The following is a 10925-nucleotide window of genomic DNA, read 5'->3' on the forward strand; positions in this document are numbered from 1 at the left end:
CAATTGTCAGGAGTTTGGTGGGAAACTCTAAAGCATAAAGAGTGTTAACTTGGGCCGTGGGACTCTTATTAACCTCTCTCCCACCAGCTAATGCCTAGAGAAAATCTGAATAGTTGTGCCTAAAACCAACCACAATTCCATTTTCAGCTCTGAAATGTCCACCAGCAGCTGGGAGAAGCTGCCCTGGGACTCGGCCAGACGCGGGGTCACATTTTGTAGCCTCAAGTCCATCTGTCTGTCCCTGTGCTGTGGCAAACACAAACCATCTGCAGCCAGCTTCCTTTTAAGCAGTGTGAAACAAATAAATATCGTTCAGATTATTTGGGTTGCTAAAGACAAGCTGCAACAGGCAGGGTGAGGATTTCTTGTTTGCCCTCCGTTTCTGTTATTGATACATCTTCGTTCCACTTTCTCAGCTGGAGGTCAGCCCATGATGGATGATAATGATTCAGCTGTTTGTCCATGCCCTGAAAACTGGGAAGATATTAGTCTAGGAAGTTGGAGCTGTCATAGATTGCAATGGTAGTGAGATTTATTATTATTATTTTCCCTGGGGGAACAAGTAGGTACTGTTGTAGTACATAAAAAACCATGTCAGGCTAAAAATCAATATCAAATATCTTCTCACATTTTAGGTAACTCACTGTTTTTTATCTCTGACAATGTAAATTCTCTTCTGGCAAATAATTTTACTGCTCTTTTTCAATGGCTGGTTCTACACAGGGCAAAAGCCCCATCTTTGTGTTCTTAGTTCCCTTTGTAACAGCTTAGGTTGAACCTCAGAGTGAAGAACAGACAGTTTACTAGAGGCATTTACCCCCAGCTGCACTAAATGTGTTTGATTTTTGTTTTGCCCCTCAGAGATGCCTTAACAAAGATGAAAGATGTGTACATCAAGAATCCCCAGATGGGAGATGCGGCCAGCGTGGACCACAGATTGGCAGAGCTGGGGCAGAACATTGAAAAGCTGCGATTAGAAGTTCAGAAATTCGAGGTATGAGAAGAGACATTTCAGTAAAAAGCAGCTCAGCAAATGCCCAGGTCTGAGCAGGGCCTTCCTGACTTTTCCTGATGTGTGGATGCACTTTGGTGTATGAGGGCAAGGGCTACATGAGCACTTGCATTAATTGGGGTCTTTGAGCTGATTTGTGTAACACAAACATGCACATCCCCTGTGGCAGTCAGCCCACAGTTAAATTTGCCACAGGAAACAAATTGTGCTAAGTGGAGGTGAAGAGAAAATGTAGTGCTCTCTGGACTGCCCAGAGGGCTTCAGATGCTTATTTAATTAATTAAATAGATTGAAGCATCATGTTACAGATGTCTGTGGAAAATCAGGGTGACATAAATGCAAAGCACCATTTAGAGACTAACAGCAAGACAGAAGCCATCAGATGAAATATGTTTTGAGGAATAGTCTGCTATGAACAGGAAGCTGCTTAGTGATATAAAATCTCCAGAACAGAAGGGGAATGTTTAGAATATATGAAGCCCATTATAATTACATGAGAAGGATTAGACAGCTGAGAAAAGACTTCACTTTCTACATTATGCTTTGAACATAAGCAGATACAGCCCATTAATTTCAGATGTGGTTTTACTATCCATTGCTTTCCTACCCGTTTGAAATCAGTGGCTCTTTCATTGTCCCCAGCTTTTGTTCTTGTGCATTCAGCAGTTGCTGAGTTTCTGGTGTTACTCAGAACTCTAAGCAGCCACACATCATTTTACTTGGTTGTTACTAGAGCAGCATCATCTCCTGCTGGCTGTTACCTGCTTCTCTCTCAGGGTGGTTCCAGGACCCAGTGCCAAAAAGCAGTTACATTTTCAATAAGTGTGTTTTTCAGCAAGACAATCCAGAATTTGAACAACTGAAAGGAAAACGTGAACATGCTTACAAACCAGTCTGTGCTCTGTAGCCTGGTGAACAGGGTGAACACTGTCTGTCTGTCTGTCTGGCAGGGCTGGCTGGCGGAGGTGGAGGGGCGGCTGCCGGCGCGGAGCGAGCAGCCCCGGCGCCAGAGCGGGGTCTACGAGGCACAGAACGCATCGGGAGTGAACAGCTGTGCCCAGGACAGGGAGAGGTACAGTATCTGAACGGGCTGGGGCTCAGCAGAGCCTCTGCAGGCGCAGCCAGGGCTCTGCAGTCTCCTCTTGCCTCACCCAGCCTTGAATTGCTGCTTTCTGTGATGAGCTGGGTGACAGCCCCCTCGCTCACTACTGTGAGCCAGTGCATTTTTACAGCTTTTAATGGTAAAAATGAGGGTTCTCACTTATCTTAGCCTGCTCCAAGCAAGCTCTGGAATCACTGAGCTGCTCCAGCTGGAGTTGCTCCCCTTGCCCCAAGCCTGGAGACCGAGTGGTTCTCTCTGCTGCTGAGGTTGGTTGCTATAGTTGCTGTGTTTTTCCTCTCTTGAGCAGCCCCGATGGCAGTTACACAGAAGAGCAAAGCCAGGAGACTGAGATGAAAGTACCTGCAACAGACTTTGATGATGAGTTTGATGATGAAGAACCACTACCCACCATAGGAACGTGTAAAGCTCTCTATACATTTGAAGGTACCACTCAAACTTTACCTTCATTTCACTGACTGGGATTTTTCAAGTTTAAATGCCAAGGGCCAGTGGGAAACCTTAATTAAACCTTAAATAACCAAAGGGCAAGTGAGGCTCTGGTGTGATTCTGTAGAAAGGCACCAAGACAGGGATTTTTCTCCTGTTGCACAGGAGCTCTACAAGAGAAAGAACCAAATCTCTGCTATCAGGGTTACATTTGTCTGGTTCTTTATGTACACACTGCTGCCTCCTGAATCACAAGCTCCTGTTCTGGCTGCCAATGATGCACCAAAAGCTGTGTCCACCCATGGTCTGAGTTACTGATTCCTGCTGTGCAGCACAGCCTGAAGTGCCTGTTGCTGTGTGTTTCAGGTCAGAATGAAGGAACAATCTCTGTAGCAGAAGGAGAGATGCTCTATGTCATAGAAGAAGACAAAGGGGACGGGTGGACGCGGATCCGAAGGAACGAAGATGAGGAGGGCTATGTCCCCACGTCCTATGTTGAAGTCTATTTGGACAAAAATGCCAAAGGTGCTATGACCTATATTTAATGATATTATTATTGTTTTATTTGCTTTCACAGAGATAAACCAAGCCTGAAGCTGCTCTGTGTTGCAGATAGAGCCTTTTAAGAGTCTGTACAATGCCACCAAGTGCATTATTCTGTACATGGACTAATTATGGCTTGTTGTACTGCAAAATGTGCTTTTCTTGCTCAGAGAAGGGTAGTGTGGGGGACTCCTGAAAGCAGAGGGGAAATGCAGCCTTGCCTGGACAGTGTTTGCTCAACTGTCACTGCCATTGCACACTCAGCTTAGTGCAGGAAGCACAAAGCCCTTTGGGATCCTTCAGGCTCTCCTCAGATACCCAGGTGGCATCTCAGACTGTTTGTCCCAAAGTCACTCGGTGGAACTTTATGGAGGGAATATTTAGACTGCTGGTTTGTGTCTGTGTGGGAGCTTTTCAGAGCCTGTTGTGTTCTGGGGACCTTTTGGATTGAAAACTGGTGGTAATTTAGTTTAGTGTGTGTGGAAGGGGAAGGAGAGATCTTACCAAACCCCCTCTACACTGCACTCTGTGGTCCCTGATAAATGGGTAAAACATTGAGAAGGCTCCTCTGTTCTTTCCCACCTTGCTACATTTCAGATGTATTTGCTGTTGCAGATGACCAGAACTAATGGTTTAATCTTTTGCTTACTTGACATCAATGGAGACATTCAGAGTTTGGACTCTGTAAACTGCTGTTTGTTGCTTTTAATTCCTCCCAAATGTTTTGTTTAAGGAAGCAGTGCTGCAGGGCAGACCTGGCTGGAGTAAGTGCCAGTGCTGAACACCTGGTAATGGGATACACTGAGAAATCAAAATATTTTAGCCCTGTTTCAAATCAGGACATGAGAATTCCACTGTGTTAAATAATTTGTGTTTATTCAGTCACTTAATCCTTCAGATTATTGTGTTTCCTAGACTTGAGAGTTCTTGGTGTGAAACAAGTGGCCTCATCCAAGTCAAAAGCAAACTGAACATTTTCTTTGGGGTTTATGGGCAGCAGGAAGAGAGGACTAGGACTGTACCCATAAACCAGCCCTGAAACTTGAGCAGTTCAGAGTTGGGTTGGGTGTTAATCAGTGCAGTGCCTTGTCTGGCCCTTGTTTTATTTTGCCATAATACAGTAGTTTTATGTTCCTGTTGGCAAATACATGCTCACTTAAGATGTAAAAGAGTGCAAAAAGTTTAGCCTCTTCTGTTGGCTTTGAAAGATGGATCATCCATTCCCCTTTATATCCAGAGCAAGGCTGAAGGATTGGAAATATGGAAACACAGACTGGTTTGTGTTGGAAGGGATCCTCTCATTCCAACTCTCTCCATCAGAGTAAAAACACAAACTGTGCCAGGGATGAAGGCTGATACAGCTGCAGCCATGTCTGTAGGCACAAGGGAGGTTTTTCAGATAATTTAAAGCTTTTCCATAAATTTTGCTGGATTTCAGGAACAAAATCAAATGGATCTGTGAATATCTAATGTATAGGAACAACAGTGTTTACCTCTTTTATTTCTCAAGTCTCTGGTTTGAAAGAAAAGCTAAAAGAGAATACTTCAAAGAATGCAGCATAAAGATTTGCAGGAAATGCTGCTGTGTTTAAAAGGTGAACTTTGTTGCAAGCTGCAAATTGATTTTTAAGGTATTGGTAGAAGTGACTTGATTCAGTCCTTGAAATAGAAGCGATGACATTCCTGAAGATAACATTGTAAATACTCAATCTTTGCAAACTTTAGTAATCCTTTCCTCTCCTTGGAAGGGAGGTTGAGCAGCTGGCACCACGAAAGGCTGGTGGCACAAGGGTGGGAGCTCACAGCAGCCCCTGTGACTGTCCCAGCCAGCAGAGCCATCCCAGTCCTGGCTCAGCCTTTCCTGCCATGGGCCAGGGGCAGCTCAGTGCCACTGCTCAGTGCTTGTGAGAAGCTGCTTTTTCACTCAGCTGGAGCCTGTGTTGTCAGGGCTCTGCTGCAGAGCTGAGCTGAGCAGGACAGGTAAGTTGTGTGCTGCAGGTGCCCTCCTGATCAGTCTTAGAGGAGCCAAGCTGGGTCTGTGCCCTGCCAGTCCCTGTGTGAGGGCTCCTGATGACATTTACAGGGGTGCCTCTGGTCAGAGGGTGTTGGCAAACCCTGTCACAAAAAGAACAGTAATGCCTATCTTGTTTTGCCTTTTTTTTTTTCCAGATGTGCACAAACCACTTCAGAAAATCTCTGAGTAGGTTTGCATAGGCCTGTCCACCCTTTATTCTCCTGGTTTGCTGCTACGGTTGTTTTAAGAGCTCTGTTTGAGAAGGTTTTCTTTAGAAGAGATGAATGCACATGTCACATCTCCATCACTGAAAGACTTTGTTAGGTACCAGGCTGGCTCTGAAATGAAGGTGCTACCCTGACTGTGTCCATTTAGTGCAAACAGCACTGTTGTCCTTCTGAATAGAAAGGAGAGCTGCAGGCTCTGCTCCCCTGGGATTCCTGCAGGAGGCTGTTCTGTGCACACCTGGGTGTAGCATCTTGCAGGGCTTTTCTGTACCTGTCTGGTGCTGAGAACTCAAACACAGGAACTGGTTGGGCCTTTCAGCTTGAGACTGACCCCCCTGTGTCACTGACCATGGTACCTCATCATCTGCTTGGCAACAAAACTGTCTTTCACTGAGGGATGTTGTGAAATCCTGTGACACAAAAAGTCCTGCATGGAGTACCCAGCTCTGAACAAACCCTGCACTGCCCCCAGCAGCAAGGCCAGGTTCCCTTCCAGCCCAAGCCTGGCTCTTTGTGTGGGTGACATGCAGGACTTTGGGAGGTTGAACTTCTTAATAAAAACTATTTTGGAGCTGTGGGCTGATGAGCATTTTGGCTCCTGTTCCCCCTCACCTCTGATGATATCAGTGATTCCTTATGGACAGCTCTGGCATTCCCAGTGCTGCAGCTCTGCTCTTTGCTGTAACCATCATGCAGAGCCTTGACTTATATAAATAAATAGGTAAAAGTTAACCATGCTGATGCACTTTTTATCTAGGATATATCTGATTATTTAATGCTTGCCAAATTATTTAGGAATTGGTAATTATAAACTGGACTGTGGCTTTTTAAAATCCTTTTGTTATATACGTGCCCTTAGATCTCCCAGTATATATAAAAAAATTGTATATAACATAACTTAAAGACTAAAGTTACTTGAATTTGAATTGTTTTTATCCTTTTATATGTGTATAAATATAAATGGTTTTTTAGGCTGTTCTTCTGCTTAACCCAGCTGTTTTGGTAACTGCTCAGACCTTCTGATGTTGATAAGTGTTTTTGGTTACTCAGCTGCCTGCACCTGGACTTGCATAGGAGCTGCTGTTGTGTGTTAAGGTTTGTTCAATCTGGCCAGTGTGGTTGTCTTGTTTCTATTCTTATTTTTTAAAGAATCATCATCTGTCAGGAATCTCTTTATAGCTTGATGTACCATGGTGTCTTCTTCTAATAAACATTATATTTTCTCATTCCTGTGAGGTTTTGGTTTTTGAGTTTATTTAATGACAGTAACTAGTAGATGGCAATAATTAGTGGCAAAAAATAGTGGCATTTAACTTTCCTAAGGGACAGCAAATGGCCCAGAGCTGCTTCTCATTCTAAGCACAAATGCAATTCTTCTCAAGAAAAATATTTTATTGTAGCTCTTTGGAAACTTCTTTGTGCTGTCATTTGGAAGGATTTGATGGAAGTGGGTGCAAAGGGGGTGAGAAGGTTCCCCTGGTTTCTCAAATGCAAGGGAAGTTTGGACTCATCCTGTATTCCCTTGGATACAGCAGTTTGGGCCAAATCACGTCCTGGGTTGTGGCTTCACTTGGCCAAAGGCAAAACTTGTCCTCAGCCCCCATTCTGTGGGAACAGGCATGGCCAGAGGAGGGCTTGGAGGCTTGGGCTGCTTCACTGACCTGCATATTCCTGGCTTCCCTTCTGAAGGAAAGGCCTCTTCAGCCTGTGGTGGAAAGGAAAGCTCTGGATCCCTCTGCAAATTCTTTGATTTAATTTCCTGTTGTTGTTCAGTATCATTGATGGTCTCTGGAGCTGTCACTTGAACAGATGCAATGCTGCTTTGCTGACAGAAAATGAAAAAGCTGTTTGTTTTCTCAGAGCGTGAAGCAGGTGCTGGCAGGGTCCTGCCCCTGTGCTTTCCTCCCAGAGCACAGCAGAATCCCAGGGATGCTCATCCCAGGCTGGAGGGAAGGGCTGGGGGTGAAGGGTTTCAGTCTGAGTCAGGAGCCTTCCTAAGCCCTGTAACCCAGTAGATGCTTCATTGCTTTATTCCTTTAACCTCCTGCAGGCAGAGCTGCTCTTAAGGGACCCCATTTCCCCCAGCCTCTTTCTAATCCAGTCTCTTTCTTTTTGTCTTTCTTATGTTTTAGATTCCTAAAGGTGTTTGTGCTGGTGCAAGAACCTCGGGGCGAGCTTGTCACAGAAGGAGAAACAAAATGGTCTGTTTACCCTGCAGGCAGTAAAAACACACCCGTGGAAAGCCAGACTCCCACTCTTGTCTGGAGTTCCCACTTGAAAAATTCAGACCTAAATTCCATCCCAGTACCATTCAGATGCTTGCTCTTTCCCATGGCATGCTACTTGTGGCTCGGATTTCCTTATCAGCCTCTCCCACTCTTCTGCCAGCCTGGCACTGCCCCTCTGTCAAACATAACACACACTTCTCCCAGCCCAGTCCCTCCCAACTTCTGTCAGAGATCTGCTGGCTGCCCTTGGATAGCCACAGAGTCCCAAGCATGTTCTGGTCTGTCTTGTGTCCCCTTGTCCCTCAGTCCATCCGGATGTGCACACTGGTCCATCAGCATTTCACACGGTGCCTTCAGTGCCAGACCTGCAGGTTCCTCTCAGCAGAGAGCCTGGGAAGGGGGTGGAAAACCTCCCTGGGACAGTGTCACAGCAGCTGGGCTGGGCTCTCAATCTGTCACTATTCAATCTGATCCACAATGCATCATTCAACATTCTGCTTTCCCCAAAAGGTCACTAATACTTGTCAGCCTTTATTTCTCTTTTTCCAAATCCAGGCTGATGCTCATTCCAGGTATTAAACCCCTCTGACCCTGCTGTTTCCTGAAACCCTTCAAGCTCACGTATGTACTTGTTTTCCTGCTTGTTCTGTCTGCCCCCTCCTGTGTCCCTGCTGTTCCTCACACACACACAGACACACACAGACACAGACAGTGGCATTTTGGTTGGCAGCCCTTGCTGCTGCTCACAGCCCAGTTTGGCTCTGGTTTCAGCCTGCATGCTCGCCCTGTTGCCTTGCCTGCGCCCACCTTCCTCAGGGTCACGTTATTTTGTGGCTCGTGGTTTAATCTCTCTGCAGTTTTCTTTTGGTTGGTTTGTTTTTCAGCATTTCAGACCTGCCTTCTATTTTTTGCATGACCTCCTGTGCGTTCTCATCAGTTCATGTTGGAATAACAGAGTTTTTTTAGATAAATAAAAGAGGAAAGGAAAAAAAAAAAGAAACTGCACTGTTTCCTTCTCCCATCTTGTCATGGACTGGACCTGGACCCAGCAGCCAGACAGGAATGTGACCACCCTGTTCTCACATGCTTTGGTTTGAAGCAGAAGTAGGATAAGTGATTCTACACTTTATCATGTCATACAGTGGTAAGAGAGCTACAATATCTCCAAAAATCACATGATCTGGACTTCAACTGCCTAACAAAGGGTTAATTCCCTCTCTAAACTTCTACAAACTTCCATATTCTAACTTGGTTTCCCCTCAATTGTTACCATTGCTTGGGTTTTGCAGTCATGGACATGTTTGAGCCCTGCAAGAATCAGTTGCCACTAAAAAGCTCCTGAGGGCCAAAGTAATTCATGGATCCACACCTTGTTGGGGGGAATCTTCTGGCTCCAGTCCAACTCCAGCATATTCTGTACAATCCCCACAAGTTGAGAAATGCTACATGGAAGCCACTATGGGCAGTGACCCCAAAATGAAACCTCTCAGGGTTTGTTTGCAGGCAGGTGAGTGTTGTTCTGCTGCCTGCTGGGCTGTCCTGCAGGGTCAGCACATCAAAGCACAGCCCAGAATCTCAGAGTCTCCATGCTGGGAATGGCCTGGGCTGTCCCCACAGGGGATGAAGTGATTTTTGAGCTGCGTTATGTGTGGTGTTCATAGTTCTGTCCCTTTCTCTCCATTTAAGATGCCAAGTTTTGTTTTTACCAAGTCCCTTGGTGCTACAGGACGTCCTGTAGCTGTTGTGTGATGGTGCTTAAGAGTTGCCAGCATGAACCAGCAGAAGGTTTGTGATTTAAACCCAACCCAAATGTGCTGAGCACAGGCAGCACCAATGCTGGGGCTGCTCTGCTGCAGCACTGGAGGGTCAGAACCCATAAATCACTGCCTTATCACTGCTGCTGCTGTGCTCACTGAGCTGTTCAGATCAAGAGCAGAATGGGATCCCCATGGTTGGCACCTGTGGCTTTGTGGTCTCCACCTGCCAGGGGATCTAAAGGGTTGAACAATTAACAGGTGTGCAAAAATATCCTTACAATATTTTTAGCTGCAGTATTTTTATTCTTGTGTCCAATGCACTGTTGAATCAGCAGCTAAGAATTCACTTTCACCTATTGTTGTGCCATCTATGTAAAAATTAGATCAAAGTTTGCTTTTCTATATTTAATCTGGGTGGACAGTATATTATTGTCAGCCTCTGTGGAACATTGGAACAATTGCAATGTCTGTGTTTTGAAATTGTGCTGTAGAAGGAGCATTAGCTTTAGCTGACTGATTGATTCCTGAAGTTTTAATAAAAGACCATGTATGGAGTTTTTATAAACTTGGCAAGTAGTTCCCAAAAGCCTGGATCTTAAAATCTTCTTATTTAAGAAATAGTCACAGTCATATCTCATAGTCTGCACATGTTTATTCTGCTGCTGTTATTCAGGGTAATGAATAATTTTTGTAGAATTTACCTTTGGCAAATGCTGAAGAACTAAATATGTGACTGGTTTATAAAAACTCTGCTTGGATTTACTAATCTTGCCCAGCAGTGTGGACTGTACATCCTATGAAATTTCATGATCCCCAGCAAAAGTCTCTAATGCCCTTTCTTAACACCTGTAAATAGAGAAGAAACATATTTACTGATACTCAAAGTTGTGTTTAACGCTGAGTATTTTTCAGAAGTTCATTTAGTTTGATGCATATTGTTCTTTGGTTTTTTTATTTTCCTGCCTGAAATGACAGAAGACCTAAAAGAAGCCAAATTCTATTTTAACATGATGATGTCGAGCACTTTTTTATTTGTATATGTGTGTGTATGTGTGTTTGAACACTGATCTCGAGATCTTGGTGGCATCTCAGTGTTGTGATTTCATTGCCAATGTAAAAGGTTCTGGTGTTGCCCATTCATTTCTGGAGACAGAATTCAATCAAATAAAGTGCTTCCATTTGAAAGCGAATATTGACCTTGTAGCAATGAAACAAAGTCATCTGCATATTTAAATAAACATTTAATTCCAGAAATACAGTTTCACTGGACCCTTTTGATCAGCCAGACAGGAAGAAAAATGGATTTGTTGCTTTTTTTTCCCCAACAGAAGAGTTGGTGCCTCTTTGCTGGGGCTCTTGGGGCTGTTGAGGTGCAGCTGTTGCTCTCCAGGAGCTGCTGCTTCCCTGATGTGTCCAGTGGGGAGTGGGAATTTGAATTTGCCTGTAGCTGCTGCTTCAGCCACAGAGAAATTCAGACTAAAGTTCCCCAGAGCTGCTCTCTTACTCCTCGTTATTCTTCCTGACTGTGGGGTGGATTTGGGTTTTGCTTCCAGCTGTAAAATGTACATGGAACAAGTGGATCAACACATCCCAGT

At 44.7% G+C, this 10925-nt stretch overlaps 1 protein-coding gene across 10 annotated transcripts in view; it reads left to right on the forward strand.

The window, feature by feature from the left end:
- The window catches only part of FNBP1 (formin binding protein 1), a 93030-nt gene extending 82454 nt beyond the window's left edge, over positions 1 to 10576 (forward strand). For 3 of the 10 annotated variants that reach the window (XM_030961156.1, XM_030961159.1, XM_030961163.1), the window contains 5 exons: positions 862 to 994; positions 1963 to 2084; positions 2419 to 2558; positions 2928 to 3086; positions 5274 to 6571. In XM_030961156.1, coding sequence (XP_030817016.1) covers positions 862 to 994; positions 1963 to 2084; positions 2419 to 2558; positions 2928 to 3086; positions 5274 to 5308 — 589 coding nt within the window. In that variant the 3' untranslated portion in view covers positions 5309 to 6571. Of the gene's footprint in view, positions 1 to 861; positions 995 to 1962; positions 2085 to 2418; positions 2559 to 2927; positions 6572 to 7477 lie in introns of those variants that run through there. The other 7 variants (XM_030961157.1, XM_030961161.1, XM_030961165.1 and 4 more) reach the window with 3 other exon arrangements.
- Positions 10577 to 10925: the final 349 nt, after the last annotated feature.

Source organism: Camarhynchus parvulus, chromosome 17, assembly GCF_901933205.1.
Source record: "Camarhynchus parvulus chromosome 17, STF_HiC, whole genome shotgun sequence".
NCBI classification, from domain to species: domain Eukaryota; kingdom Metazoa; phylum Chordata; class Aves; order Passeriformes; family Thraupidae; genus Camarhynchus; species Camarhynchus parvulus.